This window comes from Macrobrachium nipponense, chromosome 29 (genome assembly GCF_015104395.2).
Source record: "Macrobrachium nipponense isolate FS-2020 chromosome 29, ASM1510439v2, whole genome shotgun sequence".
NCBI classification, from domain to species: Eukaryota; Metazoa; Arthropoda; class Malacostraca; order Decapoda; family Palaemonidae; genus Macrobrachium; species Macrobrachium nipponense.
This window is the reverse complement of record NC_061092.1, coordinates 192,945-215,935: the sequence shown is the minus strand read 5'-3', so window position 1 is coordinate 215,935 and position 22,991 is coordinate 192,945. Positions and strand designations below refer to the sequence as shown.

The following is a 22,991-nucleotide window of genomic DNA, read 5'->3' as shown; positions in this document are numbered from 1 at the left end:
TGTTAGGTTAGAATAAATTTTTCACCAGCTTGGACTTACTTAAAGGCTTTTACCAGATACTATTACCTACGTGATTGTACCTCATACACCGTTTTCAGCACACTTAGGGGACATTATCAATTTTTACGTATGCCTCCGGCTTACGTTGCGCATCAATTACAATATAGTGTTTGGAGACTTTTAGGGGATACCCTACATGCTTATATGGTTGGTCTTATAATCTTTTCTAAATACCTTAGAAGTACATTCACATAAACTAGAGCTAGTGCTACAGAGATAAAGACAAATAATCTCAGAGTAAAATATCTAAATGTGAGTCTTTAAAAACCGAACATGTTTATCTAGGTTTTATGTGTCTAGTCAAGGTCTTAAAGTAGTCCATGTTAAGGTGTCGGCTATTCATAACTTCCGGTACCTATTAACGTAAAAAGGGGATACAGCACTTTTGCGCTGTAGTGGGTATTACAATCGTATGTAAATATGTAACTCTTCAATCATGAGAGCTCCTTTAACAGATCTTACGAAGAAGAGCGTAGATTTATTATGGTCTAAAAAGCATCAACAGGCGTTCAATATCTTAATTAAAAGCGGAATAATGCAGCTCACCTAACTTAAAAATCCCTGATTTAAATAAGGAATTTTTTTTTTTTTTTATAGCAACAGATGCCTCAGACCAAGGGGTAAGAGGGGTACTACTTCAGTAATATGATAAACAGTTCTTTCCTATAGCTTTTTATTCACGTAAACTAAAGCCCTCTGAAAGTAAATATGCAGTAATAGGCAAGGAAGGGCTAGGTATCGTTAACTCACTAGTACATTTTAAGTTCATAATCTATGGCTATCCTATTAAAGTCCTTACTGACCATAAGTCACTTACCGAAAAGGCTTAATCACACCCCCAAAGGAACTCGGTGACATATGATCATTCAGGTCTTTGGAGCCAAGTTAAGATATCTAACTGGGAAAGCAATTATCATAGCTGACGCATTATCCCGCAATCCCGCACCATACTGCAAAGAACCATTAATTGGACTAAAAGATATAGAAATATCCGTGCCTATTGTTAAAACCGTATCTAAACAAGAAAATTCATTAACCCAAGAGATCGCGAGCATTGAATATCTGGGTTGGAGCGCCAAACTGTTACAAACTGAACAAAGCAAGAGTCGACAGCAATAAGCAAAACAATAAACACTTCGAACGGAAACAGGGTCAGCGGCTAAGCAAAACAATAAACACTTTGAGCAGAAACCCTAAAGCAAAAGTATATTTAAAGTATGTGTATCAGAATAATGTAATCAAATGTAATATTATATGTAGGTCCGTGACGAGGAAATCCCGAAGAACACAGCAGATGACTGACGACCAGGTATTAGTAATAATCTCTTTCATACCAATCGTCCTAAACTGGTTGCATTCCGTCATCCAGGGTTACCTATTATGTCACAGAAAGCCAAATCACTGTTTTACTGGCCTACAATGCTTACAGATATAAAAAGCACATAACTGATTGTAACACGTGTCATGAAAACAAGGGACACACTAAGACACCTGTCAGTTTAAGGGCCTATCATGTGCCAAATCAGTCCTTGAAAGAATACATGTAGAATCATTAACAGAGTTACGAGTCTGACAGAGGAAATAAACACCTCTTAGTGTTAATAGTCGCCTTGACACGTTATATAGAATTAATAGCACTAAAAAAAAAAAAAAAAAAAAAAAACACTGCAATTGAGTGCACTAGGAATATTTATGAGTGCTAAATCAGTAAACATGGAATTCAACACATGATAATCTGACTCGGGTGGTGTAAATCAATAATCTCCTTAACTCGTTGTGTGAATTCCTTTCCATTAAGAAAACCAATAATATATTTTATCACCCAGAGTCAATCGGTTTGGTAGAATAACGGATAAATAAAAAAGTGTCAATGTCTTATGAGTTACATTTGTGATATTGGATCCGAACTGGATTATAGCGGTTCTCACGGTTTTAAATACCTTTATCATTCATATCTTGTATCTGTAGAAATGATACCGCAAGTAGCCTTATACGTTATGCCGCTAGAACACTTTTCCACATATTCAAGCCAACCATTAATTTATCAAATATATATAAAAAAATATAAAAATAAATATATAAAAAATAAAATAAATATGGATACAAGTGGAGTCGATATAATACACTCCGTAAGAAGTCGGAAGGGTTACAAATTATAACAAAAAACGAATCACGATAAAATCAATAAGCAAAAACGTAACCATAGGTTAATTAAATATCCAAATATATATGCGTAAAGATTTGAACTCTAACTTAACGCTTTAGTAATGACAAATAAGCTAAAAGTTCAAACACATATCAAAACCTACTGACATATTGTCTGTCCTGGTGATTTATATTCGTAGTCAATGAAAAAAAAAAAAATAAATAAATAAAATAAAAGAGATTTTAAAGTCAGGAAGTCTAGAAGTGAAAATGTATATCAATGGAATAATCCTATATGGATCTCATAGGGCAAATAATATATATAAAATTTGTATGGAAACCTTTTTCATTAGTTTGAATAAGGAATATCTAATTTAACATAATTACATTTATTTACAACCATGCAGATTTCCAACATGAAACTAATATATTGTTCAATTTTGGTACTGTTTTTTTTTTCAGACATTCTTCTCGTGTGAGTGGAGTATTAAAAACAAAAAATACCCAATTTATACTAAAGTCGTATTTATTACAGCAAGTAACGTAACTCTTAAGCTGGTGACGACGTCATCAGTCTAGAAGGTGCCTGACGCATTGCCGGATCAGCATTGTTCCTTTTAACATCAACAAAACGCTTGCAAAGCAGGTTGCTGGAGAAAGGAATGCTTAGCCCGAACTTCCCATGGGCAAGGCAGACGTTAGGTACAAGTGTCTATCTGTATGCACAATGCAACTTTAGTTAAGGACTTGCAATCATTTTAAAATTAATGAACAAAATAAGCAAATAGAATTTCTATAACATCAAAATGAATTAATTTTTTCTGAACCTCATAGACAATTAGAGTCAATAATTCAGCTTATGACATTGGTAAACGGACATTTAGAAGTATCAAGTCATGGATATGAAATATTTACTTGCAATATTAGTCTATTACAATTCAAGTAAATCACATTCATGGGAAAATGACACATTTTCTTGAAAAAACCCAAAGTTTATATAGAAATTAGTTACATAATGGGTTCTTTCATAGCATCTCTTGCCTATAAATTAACCTCAGAGGATGCGCGTGAGAAAATTGAATATGAAACTTCTGTTAGGGGCACATAGGATCGGATTTTATCACAACTTAATTTCAGTAAGCATAGAGAAATACAGAATCATGATTAATATTCTCTTTGACTCTTATGTTGCCTGGCAATCTTACAAATAGCTCCGTTTTCCATTTCTTTGTCTAGTAACTTACTAACAGTAATATCAAATTTTCTTTGGGATTCGTGTTGATATCTGTTTATTTTTTATAATTATGGATATTTTCACAGTCATCATAGACCTGGATAGGTTCACTCATTGTTAATGCCATGGATAAAAAAGTTTGTACAGCTGACTCTTTTGAATTCCATAAAATATCAGCGAATTCATGTGGGTTAAGTCTGTTCTTAATGGCTTTCTCCCTCCCATATTTGATGTTCTGAATTTACTTTGCCCTTGTGACAAGTATAATTTCACTTGTAGGCTGATTAATGGAACCTGGTTACAGTATCCTGCAGTACGAGAGTTTCACATCGCAACTTCAAAAAATCGCTCGTCGCTGCGGACTACGGCAGTCAAGTAACAACCGCCTACAATGTGAAAGGAATAAGCACCATCATAAGTGAATAAGCTTATCTCATGGAATTCTTCGACCGACACCCGTATCCCGTCGTTAATCTCGTTTTAATGCGGAACGCTCCGGCGGCTGTCGGAAATCGACTACAAAAGGGACATACTTCCGACAATTACGACCAGAAGGATATTCAACTCTACGTTGCTGGCGAAGGACTCGTGCTGGGGATGATTTTATTCATCACGAACGTATTCGTGTGGCTTAGGATGCAGAGAACAAGTATGAGCGCAAAATAGAACGTTGGACCCCGCCCAGGCAAATTTTCCCCTTGTTTTAACCATTTGGAATTGGCCATTTCATTTGGCTATAGGTGGTTGTCTGGAACTGTGTAATGGACGAAAAGTTGTTCGAACGCTAGTTAAATGTGTAGTAGTATAACCTCGGTCATGTATCCTATATATAAAGTATCATGTATCCTATATATAAATGATCATAAATAACAGTCGAAATATATCTTTGCGTGTACGCACTAGGAATCTATTATATAAATGATCATAAATAACAGAATCGATATATATCTTTGCGTGTACGCACTAGGAATCTATTTAAAGTGCACATATATTAATCATAATTATATGAATCCATATACATATGTATAAATAAATCAGGTAGCCTATAATCAATCTGTTACCCTTTATCTTACCAATAACTGCAGATATAAAACAGATAGCATAAAAATCAACGAATCAATCAGCATAAACATTAATAATTTTTATCAATTCATATATGAAATTTTTATCAGTTAAAATATGATTTTTATCATGTTAATTTTTATTGTATGCGATTATCAGAGTACATTAGTATTTTCTGTAGCATATGTATCTTAAAAGAGATGAAGTGAAAAACTGTATCAGTATAAATCACGTGATCACTATTATTTACGAATACCTTCATATGCATATTATGTTTTATATCTTATTACTTGAATCTGTATTTGTGTACACCATGAATTTATTTTTACTTATAAGTATTTTCTATATATCTATATATATTCACATAGTGTCTGTATCACACTCCTATAAGTCAAATGCAAGTCAAGCTTGAGTAATATTCAGTGGTTGGTTTTGGTAGCTGACCGAGCTTTTATGTAAGTGATTACATAATAAAAATATGGAATGTTATTCCATGTATATAAAAGACTAAAACTAAAGAGGTCAACCAGATTGCTTGCAGGAATATGATCAGACCAGAGACGATAAAGTATGTAGGTTAAGAGGACATGCCGTCATCTGTGGTCATTCATTTGTTTTGAAACATTAGTCCAAGCTCCCTGCTTGAGACAAACACCGTGACCTATAGCTCAAGCGGCCTACGTGATTAGTAACTATGTCATCTGATTGTATGTTCGTATGTTCGAGCTACTGCCTGCTTCCTTTATGATTTGTAACCAAGATGGTAGTCAGAATAGAGTTAGCCATCATCATTGGCAGACCTGTACCTCTTTATCTAAGCTTTATCATGTAGAACAGAATAGAATTATCCATCATCATTGGCAGAAGCGATCAAGCTATCGTCATTAGAAGACCTGTACAATCCTACTTGATCTTCACCATGTAATCTCAGAGAATATAAGTATTTTTTGTACTTCGTGGTTTCTACTAGAACCTCACATCATTGCCGAATCATCATGAGTTTAACACATCGTCGTCATAACCAAAGAAGATAATACCGACTTCGTAAGTGATCTACAAACCCCAAGACACTCCAATGAATATGGAAGTGCAATACCAACCGACTTAGCGTAAGATTATCTCAAGTCTAACATTACCTCATAGGGCGCCTTATTATACGAGGTAACAGCCCTAATATATATAGCATATTGCAGTACTGGGAATGTGGTAAAACTATTCAGAATCCCATGCTTGCATTCCTGCTTAAGACTTACTATATTACTATTTTACTATTAAAAATAGCACATGGTCTTAAAGACCAAATAATACCAAATACAAATAAGTACAATGAAATGGAAAACAATTGTTATTGTATCAGAAGCACATGCAGTTTCCATTAACCAAGAAAAGATGGGAGTGTCAAGCAATAGAAGCTGCATGATATCAATAGTTTATATATACCCCACAAAGCTAATTAGCACAAGTGAGGGACACTAAATATAAAAATTTTCCCAGTGCCAAAACGGGCTGAAAAACGTGACTAGTTCTGATCCTAAGGATTTTAATATCAATTAACAGTTAAATTTTCATGCAAAAGCAACCTGTTTTGTATATAACATCTAACAGCACTGTACTCTTTATTTGGAACAAAGCCATAATAAATTGATAAATATATCTACAAAAATAATATTGGCCAGGGAAATTACAACAATACACTTCTAAATCATTCATTAAAATCTATAAAACCAAACACTGAAATGCACACTATAGTGATATACAAATATTAATCAAACAAAGACGAACAGATTTTTGAATGGAACAGTTCTACATGTACGAATACAATGGGAATCTCACTGGAAGGAGTAGGTCTCACTTATCCTTAAATTGCTTTGCTAGTTCAAGGAGTGCTTCTCATGGGTCTCATTAAACTAACTTATAATAATAGACATCATTCATTATGTCTCTTCTCTTCACCAACCATCATATATATATATACAGTAGTGCCTCAGGAAACGAAATTAATCCGTTCCGAAGCAGCCTTCGTAACCTGATTTTTCCTATCTAGACCTACATTTTACATTAAATTGCCTAATTCGTTCCAAGTGCTACAAAAACACCACAGTAAATTTTATAATAAAGCTAAATTCACCAATAAACAATGAAATACAACAATTTGAACCATTCAATACCTAACGTAACTGTGACTGACCTGTAAATAAAGTGTATTAGTGTACAGGGTACAAGAAATACTGTACGTACATATGTAATAAAATGTGGAACCTTACGTTTCGAGTAAGGCGATGTCTGAAAGTGGTGACAGAGGAGGACACTTAACTTTACGAAACATTAAAAAATGGCAGAAAGCATTAACATTAAACTTTACGAAACACATTAACAAATGGCAGAAAACATTAACACTTGACTTTACAAAAAACCTAGAACTCTTCTTAAACGACGTTATGTTGCATGGCCTCCAACTCCTTCAGTCATCCATTGTAAGCTCCTCTTGGTTCTCCTCGAGAAGGTCATTGATGTCGTCCTCGTCGACGACCAGCCCCATCGACTTGCTGAGTGCAACGATCTCGTCAAGATCTGGTTGCGAAACAGTTTCAGGATCGTCAACTGTTTCTAAATCTGCATCAGCTCCGCCCACATTGAATCCCTTGAAATCTCAGGCAGATACGGCATCAGGCCGAAGTTTCCTTCACAAAGAATTCAAGGTTCGCCTCAAAACCTCCTGCCAAGCTTGATCGATGAGTCAGATGCATATCACGACATTGAAATGCTCCTTCCAAAATTCACGCAAGGTGAGGTTTGTGGTATCGGTGATGTCAAAACATCTCTTGAAAAGAGGTTTTGTATACAGCTTCTTGAAGTTCGATATCACTTGCTGTTGCTGGTCCATGGGCTGGAGGAGAGGGGTGGTGTTAGGCGGAAGATAAAGAACCTAGATAAAAGAATATTCCACTAGGATATCTTCCTCGAGGCCAGGAGAGTGAGCAGGGGTATTGTCCAACAACAGCAGACATTTCAGAAAGAGGCGCTTCTCTTCCAAGAATTTCTTCACTGTGGGGCCGAAACACAGATTTACCCACTCTGTGAACAAGTCTCGTTACCCAGGCTTTTGCATTAGCCCTCCACATCACCGGGAGCTTCTCCTTAAGCACTTTGTGGGTCTTGAAGGCTCGAGGAGTCTTGGAATGATAATCAAGCAGGGGCTTCACCTTACAATCCCCACTGGCGTTAGAACAAAGTGCAAGAATAAGCCTGTCTTTCATAGGCTTATGCCCAGTTAGCTTCTTCTCTTCCTCTGTGATGTACGTCTGACGAGGCATTTTTTCCCAAAAAAGGCCAGTCTCGTCACAGTTGAAGACTTGCTGAGAACTGTAGCCTTCCTTGATTGTCATCTCCTCGAATGTCTTAATAGAGGCTTTGGCCGCTTTCGTGTCTGAGCTGGCAGCCTCCTCATGCCGCACCACCGAATGGATGCCAGTCCGTTTACGAAATTTATCAAACCAACCCCAAGAAGCCTTGAAGTCTGGGGTTGCCCTCGATGTCCCTTCTGCGTTGTCTTCGGCCTGGGCACTCAGATCACCGAAAATAGCGCTGGCCTTGTGGCAGATTGCCGTATCAGTTATCATATTGCCAGCAATTTCTTTGTCCTTAATCCATACAAGAAGCAGCCTCTCCATCTCATCATGCACGTGACTCCTCTTGTTGGTCAAAATAGTCACACCCTTGGAAGGTGTAACCGCTCTGATGGCTTCCTTCTGCTTAAGGATGGTGCCTATCGTCGACGGATTTCGGCCGTATTCCTTAGTGATCACATTTAACTGCATGCCAGCTTCATACTTTTTAATTATCTCCATCTTCGTCTCCATAAAAAGCATCCTCTTCTTTCTGTGAACTTCAGCAACATTCTTGGGACCCATGGCTAATAACGTAAGTATAATTAAGTTCACACACAACACGATAAAGTAACTTACTGTAAAGAAAGCGAAATCACTAACATGAATTTACGTTAACAAACGAAATCTATGTGAACAAACAAATTCCACGTGTGTACAATAATGCCGATGCGACGAAATGGTCGAAGGACGCCTTTATGTAGAGGCATGATGGGACAGATGCTGACCAGTAGGAGAGCAGGATCTTACGGCGGTGACTAGCATCAGGAACCAATGGGAGAGCGGGAGGATGGTGGCGAGTCTACTGAGTTGGCGGCAAGCAAGTTTTAAAATTGTTCTCGGCGGCCCGGGCGAATTTTGGTTTACAATACATACACCCTTTCGCAACCTGAATTATTTTTATACACAGAAGCAAAAAAATCTTCGTCTTTGCTTTTGTAACCTGGATTTTTCGTACGTAGAGACTTTCGTATGTAGAGGTTCCACTGTATATATATATATATATATATATATATATATATATATATATATATATATATATATATATATATATATATATATATACACACACACACACATACACAGTCAGTCCCCAGCTTATGATGGGCGTTACATTCTTGAGATATGTCATGAGCTGAAAATCGCCATAAGCTGGAAAATTGTCTAAAATCCTAAGAAAACCTTACTTTTTATTTTGGTGCATTAAAAACTATGTAAACTGCATTTTTATTGCATTTTTCATAAAAAAACTTTAAATATTGTTTATTTTGCATTTTTCGAGTAATTCTTTCTGCCAGTTTGGTGTCGTAAGCGTTATAACCCTGGAACATACACCATAAATCTGGAAATAATTTCTGATGAATATAATTGAAAAGCGCCGTAACCTCAGAACGTCGTAAGCCAGGGACTGCCTTACATACATACATAAAAATACGGGGCTTACAATTCATATGGAAACAATAGCAAATTAATTTGTATACTGTAACAAGTTTAAAAATAAACATTCATAAGACAGACATTCTGTTAGAGTTTAATAAAGGGATTTTGACGTAGGAAAAATCTATTTCTGGGTGATTGGCTCGTGTCGCCCTATGAAAGGATCCTTAATATCATTCTTTCTAGGTAAAATTAATCTAAAATTACCAGAGAAAAACAAATTAAGAAAATGTCAGTAAAACTGACTCGCTCATTCTTTAAAAGAAAGTGTCGGTATGAGAATAGGGGCGAGTGGGAACACTACCACGAGACATTCACAATTAGACCTTCCAATCAAAATCCCCACTAGAGAGAGCTGATACCAACGGGCGAGCGGCCGCTACTACACTACTAGGGGGACGCCACGGACAGCAGCGCCCCACTAGCGGTCATCCTTAATCTATGAAACATCTTGTCCTGCAGGGGGGCAATCAATACAGGGCGGGTTTCATAGGGCGACACGAGCCAATCGCCCAGAAATAGATTTTTCCTACGTCAAAATCCCTTTTCTGGGCTCAGCTCGTGTCGGCCTATGAAAGAGTACCAGAGAAACAGACAAGATGGGAAAAAAGGACAAATGAAAATCAGTTGTAAAAATGAGGGATATAATATAAGTAAATCAGTTATTACAGCATATAAACTAAGTACTTAAGGCTAACTTATTTTAAACAATGACATAAAAGAAAGTTAGTAATGTAAAGTACTTAAAATTACAGTAATACCTTGGGTTACGAATTTAATCCGTTCCAGAACCTGCTTCGTAACCTAAAAAATTCGTAACCCAAATGGATTTTCCCATAAGAATGTTATAAAAAGCAAATAATGCGTTCCACCCGACCATGAATAACCATTTCAATTCATATTTTTTCCATTTATTTTTGTTCACTAAGGTTGAAAATTCGTGTAGGAATTACATAAAATTATAAAATTGAAGAATGAAATTGTAAATATAAACACTAGATTTAATATGCATGCACAGTAAAACCTGAACTTTACCTTTGGCGAGGTGTCGGCTGCTGGCTTGACGGAGACGGGAGGAGGGGAAGGGTGAGGAGGAGAGGGTTAGGGCTTGGGGTGAAATCTCCCTCCGTGAACACTTCTGGAAGACTTTCTGGTTCTTTCTCTAGAGAGCACCGTTCACTACGATCACTAATTTTACGCTTACGCAAACACTATGTTGTCTTTCACAATTTTGAAAAAATATTTTTCTATGAGCAAATTTTCTACATCGTCGAGAATATAAGGCCGTTGTTTCGTCAATACTGTGACACCTTTTGATGCTTTACTGGCTTTAATTTCTTCCTTTTTCTTCAAAATAGTGCAGATCGTTGATTGCGACCGCTTGAAGAATGCTGCAATGTCTTTTCACGCACTCGCCTTTATCATGCATTTGGATAATTTCCTTCTCAATTTCGACTGTAATCATCTCCTTCTTTCTTATGCTTTCCTTCTTGCTGCTTGCCTTCGTCATCTTGGGAGCCATTGTCTTTAGTATTTGGGTAATAGTAATGTATAAGCACTATTACGGAAACACAACACGTGCGCAAATCACTAAGCAAATTTGAGAGCGTATCACGGACAGATGCGTTCAATCTTACCGCCAGCGAGATATTGAAAGAGTTTATGGTTTAAAAAGGGTCAAGGGATGCGTAGGAGGAAGTCACTGGACCCTCGTTAAGTTTTGGCCGAAAAAAGATGCGTTCGCAGATCCCACGCTCATCCGATGTAAACAAAAAAGCAGGCGTTAAGTTTTGGCCGAAAAAAATGCGTTCGCAGATCCCACGCTCATCCGATGTAAACAAATCAGGCGGCCTCCATGATGGAAATTCGCGCATTCGTATTCCAAGCGAAATTCGTATTCCAGAATGAGGTCGTCACTTCGTAAGTTAAAAAATTCGTATACTAATCGGTTCGTAACCCAAAGTATTACTGTATAGTAAACATAGTAAAATACAATAATGCAGTGTAATTTAACAAAATAGATTCACTTAGATAACGTATTTACAAAATATACAAACACATTGTGTCCTACCCTAGCATAAAAATAAGGGTAGGTACACTGAAGTACATTATCAGTACATAGTGTGGATGTCCCTAGCAAAAAAATAAGGGACAATCCACTAATATGATCTCAGCGGCTAAGGCTAGAATATCCGAGTAGCATGGCGATAGGGTGAGGCATGTTGGACGAGGTAGGTAGAGAGGAGACCTGGATCTATACTACGACTACTATACAGTATCAGGGGAAACAATGTTTCCCGCTGCTACTGCAGAAAATTTTAAAGATTCCAAGGACTTTAGATAGTGACGTTTAAAGACTGTCGGAGATTTCCATCCAGTATACTTTTTAAGATCCTCAAAGTTCATATGTTGAAAGTAATTAATTGAGGTGGCTACTCCCCTGATGTCATGTGCTTTTGGAAATGAATCAGGATTGGCTTGTTTAATGAAGTAAAGGATTTGTTGTCTAATACCTTTTACTGATAAAGTACCACCTTTTTCTCTCATGAAGAGAGAACCTGAGGATCTTGAGGATGTACGAGATAGAAAGGCTCTGAAAGTTGATACTGGGCAGAGAGAAGGGTCTTGCGGAAGTGGGATGACTTTCCAAGGAGCCCACCTTGCAAGGGGATCCTCATTTTTAGCCAAAAAACTACGATCCGGAGCAAGCAGAACTTCTCCTGAGGGGAGGAATTCCACATGACCCGCATCTCTGGATAGAGCCGACAGTTCTGAAATTCTAGCTCCTGAAGCTAGGCTTAATAAGAATAATGTCTTTCTAAGAAGCATTATGAATGTACAAGATGAGTTGTCAGTATCTGATGCTAGTTTGAGGACATCATTAAGAACCATGAGACTGCAGTAGGCCTTTGAGAAGGTCTAAGTCTAGCACAGGCTTTAGGGATAGACGTAAAATAAGATTCAGTCAGATCTATCTGGAAACCTAACTGAAAGATCTTCTTCAAAGCCGATTTATGAGTAGTAATAGTGCTAGCTGCTAAACCTTTTTCAAACAAGGATCTGAAAAAGGATATAGCTAAATTAACTGTCATGGTTGTAGTGTTTGATTCTTTCAGGAAGGATGCTAATTTTTTAACAGCTGAGTCATATTGTCTAATAGTTGACTCTCTCTTATCTGATTCTAGGAAGAGGATGTTTTGTGGATCAATGTTAGCATCTTTATTAGCCGCAAACTTCATGAAGTCCATAAAGTTAGGGTCTGAAGAATTCCTGAGGAAGCGAACACAGTCTCATTTGTACTGATTGTGACAGCTTGGGATTGGGAATCCGTTGAGGTCGGAGACCCAATTCCAGAAGCAGAGGGTACCAGTTGCTCTTGGGCCCAGTCTGGAGCAATCAGGGCTACTAGTCCCTTGAAGTCCTCAGCTTGCTCAAGACTTTCAAGAGAAGATTCACTGGAGGAAAAACATAAATTTTTCTCCACTGATTCCAATCTAACGAACAGGGCGTTCTGTGCATAAGCCAGAGGGTCCAGGTTGGGGGCCACATAGCAAGGGAGCTTGTGGTTCGCTTGTGAGGCGAAGAGATCTACTTGGAGACCTGGGACTCTCCGGCATATCCACTGGAATGACCCGTCGTCTAGGGACCATTTCTGATTCCAGAGGGACCGACCGGGACAAGGCGTCTGCTATCACATTTCTTACCCCCGCCAGGTGAGTGGCGGACAGATGCCATTTGTGTTTGTTTGCTAGTGCAAAGATGGCTATCATGACATGGTTCACATGTTTGGATTTGGACCCTCCTCTGTTGATGCAATGAACTACCACTGCACTGTCCAAAACTAGTCTTAGATGAGACTTTTCCGGGGGAAGAAGTCTCTTCAGGGTAAGAAATACTGCCATTGCTTCCAGAACGTTTATGTGGAGCTGGCGGAATTGAACTGACCAAGTCCCCTGAACTTGTTTGGATTGAGAATATCCCCCCCACCCGGACAGGGAGGCATCCGTGTGAATGGTTAACACTGGAAGGGGATATTGAAGGGGCACCCGCTTGGCCAGGTTCTTTACTTTTGTCCATGGACGGAGTTGATTGCGAAGGATCTGTGGAATTACTGACAACTTGTCTCGAGATTTGGCGTTTGCTCTCGATCGCCAAACTCGATTTATATCTTTCAGCCTTGCTTTCAGGAGGATATCTGTCACTGAAGCAAACTGAAGGGAACCTAGGATTCTTTCCTGGCTTCTCCTTGATGTTTGCTTGCATTTGAGAAATTGTCTGACAGACTTGGCTATCTCTTTCCGTTTGGCCACTGGAATTGACAGATTGTGGGAAGACAAATCCCATTGGATTCCTAGCCACTGAAAACGAAGACTCCGGAGTAAGTCTGGATTTCGTTTTGTTTATCTGGAACCCCAGATGTTCCAGAAATTGAACTACCTTTTTCGTGGCTTTGAGACATTCCTCGACTGTTGGTGCCCAGATCAACCAATCGTCGAGGTATGCTGCTATCATTATTCCCTGAGTTCTCAATTGTTGCACCACTACTTCTGCTATTTTCGTTAATACCCTGGGGGCTACATTCAGACCGAAGGGCATCACTTTGAATGAGAATGTCTGATTTCCTAGCCTGAATCCTAGGAATGGGCGGAAGTGTCTGGCTATAGGGATATGATAGTATGCGTCTGTAAGATCGATGGAGCATGTGACGGCTCCACGAGGAAGTAAGGTCCTTACCTGCGAGAGGGTAAGCATTTTGAACTTGTCGCAACGAATGAAAGAGTTTAGCCTTGACAAGTCTAAGATTACCCTTCTGAATAAGCGACCTTGAAATTTTAGATGCTTGACTCTCGCAATAGCTCCTTTCTGAAGGAGTTCCTCTGCATAATCTGTCAATTCCTTTGATGGTACTTGACGGAATGATTTGATTGGAGGGGGATCTTTGATCCAACTCCAACCCAATCCCTTGGACACTATGCTCTGTGCCCAATTGCTGAACCCCCACCTGTGACGGAAGAGGAAACAGCCTCCCTCCTACCTGGGGAACCTCATTGTTGATGGGCGGGTTGACCTCCACGCCCTCCTCTGAACTGCCTACTCCTTGCCGCCCTTCCTGTGCCACGCTGGCGAAAGTGGCCTCTCGCTCTGTTACCTCTCGATTGCCTATTAAAGGGAGGGTAAGCCTGACCCTCATACATAGGGTTGAAGGCCGGCGAGAGTGCGTAGGAGGTCGAGGGTTGTGACTGAGGAGACAGCAGGAGGATGGGCTGGGTCTGCTTCGAGGTTGAAGGTTGTCCCTGTTGGGTAACCGGGACGGCCTGAACAAATTGCTGCTGTTGCTGGTGTTTCTGGTAAGGCTGGAACCTTTTACCAGACTTCTTTAGTTTCTTACCAGCAGCAGGGGCGGATTCTTGTTTCCTCTTAGAGGAGATACCCCCATCTAGCTCTAAGGCTCTGGTTGAGCCTAGCAGCCTCGTGGTGTACCTCATTTACAGCGGACTGGGAAGAGGTCCGCTCCCCCCCACAATGCTGGAAGCCAGGAGTCTATTAGGTTCGTGCCTAATAGTGCACTCCTGCAGAACGTGCTTTCGGCAATTCCTCCTAGCTTGGAAGAAGTCGAAAGCATCCGTCTGAACCGTTTGAAGCTGGGACTTGGGCCAGAATCTTAAATAAAGGTTCTGTGCCATACGAAAGAGCAGCCATCTCTGTGATAATCAGAGAATTGAGGGACCTGCCAAACCTAGTTCGAGCGTCGAACTCTGCCTGAATCAAGGAATCAGGCAGCCTTGGGAGCTTTTCGCCAAACTGGTCCATAGCACAGTCCGGTTTGAGCTTACCAAGCGTGAAAGTGGCAGGCAAGTTCTCCCACAATTCTCCGAAAGCTGGGAAGAGCGGAGAAGTAGACTCTGCTTCCCTCAGCTGTGGCATGGGCTCATCCTTGAGGACTGCCTGAAGAGTCGCGTCCACTATTTTTGTAGCGAACGGAAGAGAAGCCTCCTCCTCCGTCGCAAAAATAGTAAAAGGACTCTTGAAAGCCTGGAGCTTAGTGTTGGTACACTCCCAGTCCTCAAGGCAGTGAACCCATTCGCGTTGAGCGTGATCTCTACTATAGAGAACGTTCTCCCTGGAGATCTTGTCCTCCTAGTGAGTGCCGCTACGGTCAGCCTAGCATAACCAATGAAAGGCTGCGTCAATCCCGGAGGATAAAACTCGAAGTCCTCAATCCTTCGAGTTCCACACTCCGGGACAGAGATCATACCGTCCTTGAATGGAGCGTAAGCGGCCACTCTCCATGGATTCTCCATGGAGAAGGCGGTGAGGGTAGCGACTCCATAAGGTGGTAGCTGGAGAATACCAGCACTTGCTACTGGGGAGACTGGATGAGGAGCCTGAGCAAGCCCAGCTACTCGGTCCTCGTTCTCTCTAACTCTGTTAGAGAGATCTTGGATGGACTGGCCTGACTGAGACAAAGTGCTCGACAGTTGTGCGAACATTTGTTCGAACCTGGTTCCGAGGGCGGAGACCTGTGAGCCAACCATCTCTCCTACCTGTTGCATCACCACTGCTGAGAAAGCAGTGGGATCAAAGGAGCTAGGTCCCGCTACTCCAACCGGCGTTGCCGGAGTGGATGCGGTGGAGGCCGGAGAAGGCATTGGCTCAGCGGGAGCGCGAGCCTTCTCCTTAGAAGCCTTGCTTCTAGAGCTCTTTGAATAGGAAGAGCTCGGCTTAGCCTTCACCGCGTCAGCATAGGAAGTCGAAGACTTCTTAGCTGAAGAAGACGACGACGACTTTTTAGAAGTCGTCTTAACAAGGGTCTTCGGTTCTCTCTGTCCCTTCACCTTTGGGGGTACAGAGAGAGCGGGTAGGGGTCTCAGATCCCAAAAAGCCTTGGAAAGAAGCGGTAGAAGAAGGGACAGGAGAAGATCCAGGAGCGCCAAGGAAGACCTTGGGCACCCGACACACCTACCTCAACTAACAAATCCTCAGCACCTACCGCCATAGGCTCAATATTAAGGTCCAAGGTTGCGACGTCCGGGACCGTCTCCTGCGTGGCCACGGCCCCGAAAGAGACTGCTGCATCGCTTGCTGGATGGAGGCTATGAGAGGGGCTGCAGATATGGGGTCAACATACCCTGTTGACTTGCCACCGGGGAAGATCTGAACGGCCAGCTTCTTGTCCAAGATGTAAGGCTGGCCTTTGGCGGCGTTCTTTCCCGAAGCCGCCCACTCAAGCTTTCAGGGTTGCTAGGGCGACTTCCCTCACACCGGCAGCCTGAAAGAGAAGGCGAAATGAAGCTTCTAATGGCGGAGCGGGGTTAACAAGCTTATGACTAAGTGTTGTTAGTAATACGATAAAAAAGTCTATAATCGACTTACCCCCTCCACCAGCTGACTGACCAGGTCGTAACAGATGGCGCAGGCTTCCGGGTGCCAGACGATCATGTCGTTGTAAGGCGTGGCACACGGGGCGTGAGACCTGCACTCATCGTGGGCGCAGGGGTCGTATAACGTCGCATTGCACCCAAGGACCTGACAGTTGGTAGCCTGTAAGTGGAAAGATACATAAGTATCAGGAGAACACTTACAGCCTAACAATTGCTCCGCTGGTGCCGGAGCGAGAAAGTTAGATTAAACCAGAGCCCCGCCATAATACGTGTGGTAGCAAGATGGTTGGAGTTTGTCCAAGGCTACGCTGGAGACAAGAGATAGAATCCAACCAGGTGTGGTGGTGAAAATTGAAACCACGACGGAAAACGGCGGAGATGGTATATATAATATAAATCTAGGAATTCATCGTAAAATTAGGGTATCCTTAAAAAAATAACGAAATAAAACATATCAAACCTTTCCCCCCCGTCTACTAGAAAGAGTGCCCGGGTAAGAAGCAAGCCCCTTCCCTTCCAGGTAGCGGGGAAAAAAATGGGAAGGATATAGTAGGCAAGCAATAGACCACTAGTAGTGACCACCCCGCCTGCTGGCGGAGCCAGCAAGCTATAACCAAAGGTGCCCCGGCTGCGGCGGAAGGCTCCGTTCGTTATAATGGGGGAAAGGTGGGCTGAGCAACTGGGGGGGGGGGGGGGGGAGGGTTCTCGGCGTTACACGGCGGGAGAGAGAGAGATGGTGGTGGCCTACTCCTCCCCGTCCCAACAACTACCCGCTCGGTGACCCGGTACCCGAAACAAGTGGTCGCCCTATACCCCAGCTGGGGAGAACCCCTGGCCTCCTCAGAGAAGGAGGGAGGAAGGCAACTGAGGTTGTCATGGCAACCAAAGGGGTCCCCCAGACCCCTCCCTTATACCTGGTAGGGAGGGAAGGGGAAGGGTAAGGTGCGATGGAACACGTGACCGGCAAGTGCCTAAGCCGCGATAGCAACACAACCGTGGAAGGGCACGTGAACCAGGCTGTACCAATACATGGGACATGCACCTAGGCTAGCCTAACACCCTAAATAGAACTAAAATTACATCGTAAAGATGGAAAAGACACTTTTAGTAAAAGAAAAAGAAGCCCAGGAGGAGGCAAACTGTTCCGAGGAACAGAAGCCTACTCGGAGCCAGCGATAGCCGATGAAGAGCAAGAGCCGGGATGCTGGGCCAGAAACACAGAATAGCCCTAAATACCAAACTAAGAGAATGGTAAATGGGCTAACCTAGCTAAAAAGGCGATGTAAAAAACGATGAACGTGATATAGTAAGCCCATAAGTATAAGAAGTCCCAGTATGGAAGACTGGGAATTCTTAATGTGGCAGCATGGCGCCGCCACGAGTCGACCGGGAAACCGTATATGACCTATTAGAAGGAAAATACTGGTTCCTGGAAGACTAAAATACGGTAAAACACTACTTATGAGGCACTTAACTTAGCCGTTGCGATGGCAGCACGTTCCATAATGGAGAATGAGGTAAATCCAGAAAATAGTACACAAGCAAGAAAAGACGTACGACGCTTAGCGCTAATAATTAAGGATGACCGCTAGGGGCGCTGCTGTCCGTGGCGTCCCCTAGTAGTAGTAGTAGCGGCCGCATCGCCCGTTGGTATCAGCTCTCTCTAGTGGGGATTTTGATTGGAAGGTCTAATTGGTGAATGTCTCGTGGTAGTGTTCCCACTCGCCCCTATTCTCATACCGACACTTCTTTTAAAGAGTGAGCGAGTCAGTTTTACTGACATTTTCTTAATTTGTTTTTCTCTGGTAATTTTAGATTAATTTTACCTAGAAAGAATGATATTAAGGATCCTTTCATAGGCCGACACGAGCTGAGCCCAGAAAATGAATTATAATGTATACCTTTGCATTCACCAGAAGCAGGATCTGGAGCATAACCAGCAGAACAACGTCGCCGGGTCCGACATGCAAATCCACCCAGTGTGTTAATGCATTTCTCTGTGGTTGAACAGTTGTGAAGATTTGTTCCACACTCATCAATATCTGCAAAGAAAAGTACAGTAAATTCCTTATTTTATGCATACTTCCCTTAAAAGAATTTTATTTCACATATTCAACATTTATGGGGAAATATTATGATAATCTTCAATGAATATTTTCCTGTGCATAACACTTAGTAAACTTAAAAATTAGAGCCTGATAGGAAAGGAAAGGAACTGGGCTTAACGTTGATGGAACTGATAAAACCAGACCTCTTTGAAAATGAAAGTACAATGAGAATAAAAAAACTTGATAGTTAAGGAAAAGAAACAACCATCAAATTGTGCACTCTCAGGGTGAACAATTTCCAGAGTAAAAGTGGGAATAGGTGGTCTGAAGTACATTATGAGGCAACCTGAAAAGTGGAGGAACTCTCTCTACGGTTATCAAGTCAATGGTCACCACAGTACCTTTGGAAGGAAAGACAGAAGAGCTCTCACAGTGTAGGGAATCTAGAAAAGAGGTAAGGATAGGGCCAATGATGAGACAAACATTTCATTCCTCAAATCTGCACTTTTTTGGATAAAAATTTCCACTACTCCTGATCACTAATTTTTTCAAGACCTAATGTAAATAATTATCATTACCATCAATCAAAGCATTATTACCCATGTTCTATCAATGCTAGTTTTATGGATGTCATTCTAAAAGTGTACATAGTGAGTACTAAACATTTAATGAGTCACTAGATTATTTTCAACATAAAAGGTAACAACTTACCAAGGCATCGTTTTGTATTCAAATCAAATCCAAAACCTTCAGGGCATTCTTGCACGGGGGTTTGGAAAGTAGCCTGTGGTAAAATTTCATATGCATTTCTTCCTAAATCCACTTCATTTAGGCTGATCGATTCACATCGGTATTTGCCAATTTCGTTAATACAAATTTCACTTTCTAGTTGACATATATGAAGCCCTTCTACGCATTCATCAACATCTACAAAAATATAAAAAGACATTAAAAATGAAAGAGTCACTACCACTGATGGGACAGTACAAAACCCAATTTACAATACTTTTTCTTAAAGCAATACACAGCAAATACAATCACATAATACAAGACACTTAACAGATAATTAGCAAAACTCAGTCATTAAAACATAAGCAAAATCAATAAAATAAAGCATCTGCTCAAGAATTAAACTTACCTTTCAGAGTACATTCAAATTTTGTATAGTCTGCATTTTGCAAGAAGAACCAATGCAATTCCAACATATTTTATTTATCATTACAGCAAAGTGGGCACAGAATAAAACAGTTTATATCAGCACAAAAGAAAGCAGTGGTTCATTACTAGACCACAAGCAAAGCTGGACACTAAATGGTACCTCTTTGGGTATCACAAAACAGTCAAGCAGCTGAGGCAAGGATCTATCACCTAACCTTCACAGCCTGTGGTTGAGCTGTTGGATGGTTTATACCCAGCGGGACAGAGGGCGCGAGGAAGTTCATGGCATGTATAGGATCCTGCTGTGTTGTGACACTCCCAGCCAAGGTCACAAGGTACATCAACACATTCGTCCCGGTCTGTGGCAGGCTGAGTTTAACTCCAGCCCATTCAACCTACTACCATACTACTAATTGTCCATGACTATCTATTACATAAGTTAATAATATAATACTTTTAATTGTCAAAAGCTTTCATGATACAAAAATCATTCTGAGGTGATGATCTTAACTACTAAATTCTATAACATTCCATTCTGTTCACACACTAAGTATGGATTTTGAACACAAAATATCATGAGTAAAGGTATGAGATATATTAGCAATAAATGAATCCTGAAAAAGGCTAACAATTTCCATTAACATTTGACATTTTTTTCAGTCCACGTTTGAAACTACTTAAACAATATGGAAGATCACTTAAAACTTACCTACACAAGTTCTGAGAGCCAAGCTGAACTGAAAACCTTCATCACACTTCATGTCACACTCGTAAGCACCAGCTATATTTCTACAAACTTCTTCCTCAGGATCACAACCATGTAGTTCCTCAGCACATTCATCAACATCTGTCCAAAGTATCCTTGGTAACAATAATACAAAACAGCATGCAATATAAAAAGGACTTCCTATTGAAAACAATCTACGTATAATGATCAAACTACAAACATGAGCAAAACTATTCCCAAAGAGATATTCAAAGCCAATGTCATTCTTACATAAGCAGAATGACATAGACCATTCTCTAAATTTTAAAGACAAAAGAAAGAGAGGATCATCAGTGGACAATCTGTTCATGAATACTAATCATTCATAGCAATAAACCACATGTTTATAACAAGACAACCAAAACTACCAAATAACCCTGACCATATCATGAGTTACTTGGCAAAATTCATTATGACTACAGTTCAAAAATAAAGATACTTTGACAATGCACCAATGGCCCAGAATAATCAGCTAATAATTTATTAATATAAAAATGTTTCCACAATACGAGACAAAACATGATCCCATAAAACTTTAATGCAAAGTTCCAATACACAAAATACAAAACATGAAGGAAAGATGTACAATAAGTGAAACATACCTTATTATCCTCTCATAAAGTTTTCCACCTGAAAATGTCCTTTACAGTGTAGTACTCTAGACATAAATTTCTATTGATCGCAAAAACAGAATTACCTATCAGCAACTATTCAAGTTACTAACATGAAGGAATCAACCAACTTCCCCCTGAATGAATTACGAGCATACCTACGCAAGTCTGTTGCTGAGCACTATACTTATATCCAGCAATGCAGTCATTAGGGCCCCCTTTCTCCTGACACATAAAACTTCCTTGGGTATTGAGGCAGAAGTGAGTAGTTCTGTCACAGTTGTCCAGACCATCCGCACATCATTATCTGTAAAATAATAATGCCCTTCTCTGTAAAAAATTAGATATTTCAAATCTTATTCAACATACAATAGATTTATAAAATCATCTATGCTTTGAAAGGAAAATCACAATGATAATACAGAGCTCAATATTATCAACAAAATTAATAAGAAATTAGAACTGTAGAAATATACGACTTGTATATTTTATAAGTGCATAACCAAAACTGTTTTACCTTAAACAAAAAGAAAATTCTGTGCAATAAACAGAGACCTAAAACTAGTCCATAAAATAAAATATATACAAATTTATAAAATGACACTGTAAGTAGCATCTATTCTGTGCGAGTCTATTACAGTACAATTATTTTACAAGAAAATTACAGTTTGGCAAATTTGAGACGTTACAGAAAAATACCATCCCTGAGAAAAGCAAGCAACACATCTGTCCACACTGTCAAAGTGAGCTATAAATGACCAGATCAATTCTTGAGATTCAAGTGGTAACAAATGGCATGTTGATTTGGACGAGTCTTCTATATAACTCATTTTCAAGGTGAAAAATAGTAGAGTAGAAGGTAGGCTCTTTAAATTAAATATGAGAAAGATTGCATTATGTAAGTAGAGGAATACGTACTGCATTTTGTTTTCAACTGGACATGTCTACCCTGAAGTAGAGGAACCCTGTTATTTTTATTGTGACCACTGGAAAGGTTGATTATGAAATGAAGACTTTTCTTAGTCACATGCTCCTTCTATCTCAACTGTCATAGATACAGTGTAAGTACTAATAACTTCAGAGGTTTAGTATACAACTACAAAGATGCAAGTCAAATTCCCATTTGAATACTTGAAAAGGACGTACGTATTTCCATAAACCTGAAAAGAATACAACAGACAAGATATCTAACTACAGATGATATTGCATAACACACCCAGACAGGACTGAAGATTAAGGTCAAAGGCAAATCCAGGTGGACAATCCGAAACAGGAATCTGAGTACAGGAGTAAGAACCTATTGTGTTTTGGCAGATAGCTCCTCTGCCACATAGTTCGCTCACAACTTCACATTCATCCACATCTGTAAGTAAAGGCAAAATAGAAATACTCAAGAGACTATTTAACACAAAACTAAAGCATGATATTCCATTTTTGCACCATAGAAAAGCGTTTAACTTTAAAAGTAACTACAAAATGTTCCAACTACAGCGGCGTGCATTTATCAATACATAACTAAAACCAGTCTGCCAAAAGTCATACACAAAATGCTTCCAATCATCAACTTTCAAAGCAAATATACCCCCGATTTTATAAAACAATATAAATATATATATATATATATATATATATATATATATATATATATATAAAATACTAATACTAGTTATTAAACTTAAAGCACAATACTACATCCTGAAAA

General features: G+C 40.0%; 1 protein-coding gene across 1 annotated transcript in view; it reads right to left on the bottom strand.

The window, feature by feature from the left end:
* LOC135206030 (fibrillin-2-like) overlaps positions 1-22,991 on the bottom strand; it is a 141,822-nt gene that overhangs the window by 85,600 nt on the left and 33,231 nt on the right. The window contains 6 exon segments of the mRNA XM_064237200.1: positions 18,608-18,748; positions 19,466-19,681; positions 20,128-20,271; positions 20,622-20,759; positions 21,448-21,596; positions 22,502-22,652. Of these exon segments, the coding sequence (XP_064093270.1) occupies positions 18,608-18,748; positions 19,466-19,681; positions 20,128-20,271; positions 20,622-20,759; positions 21,448-21,596; positions 22,502-22,652 (939 nt within the window).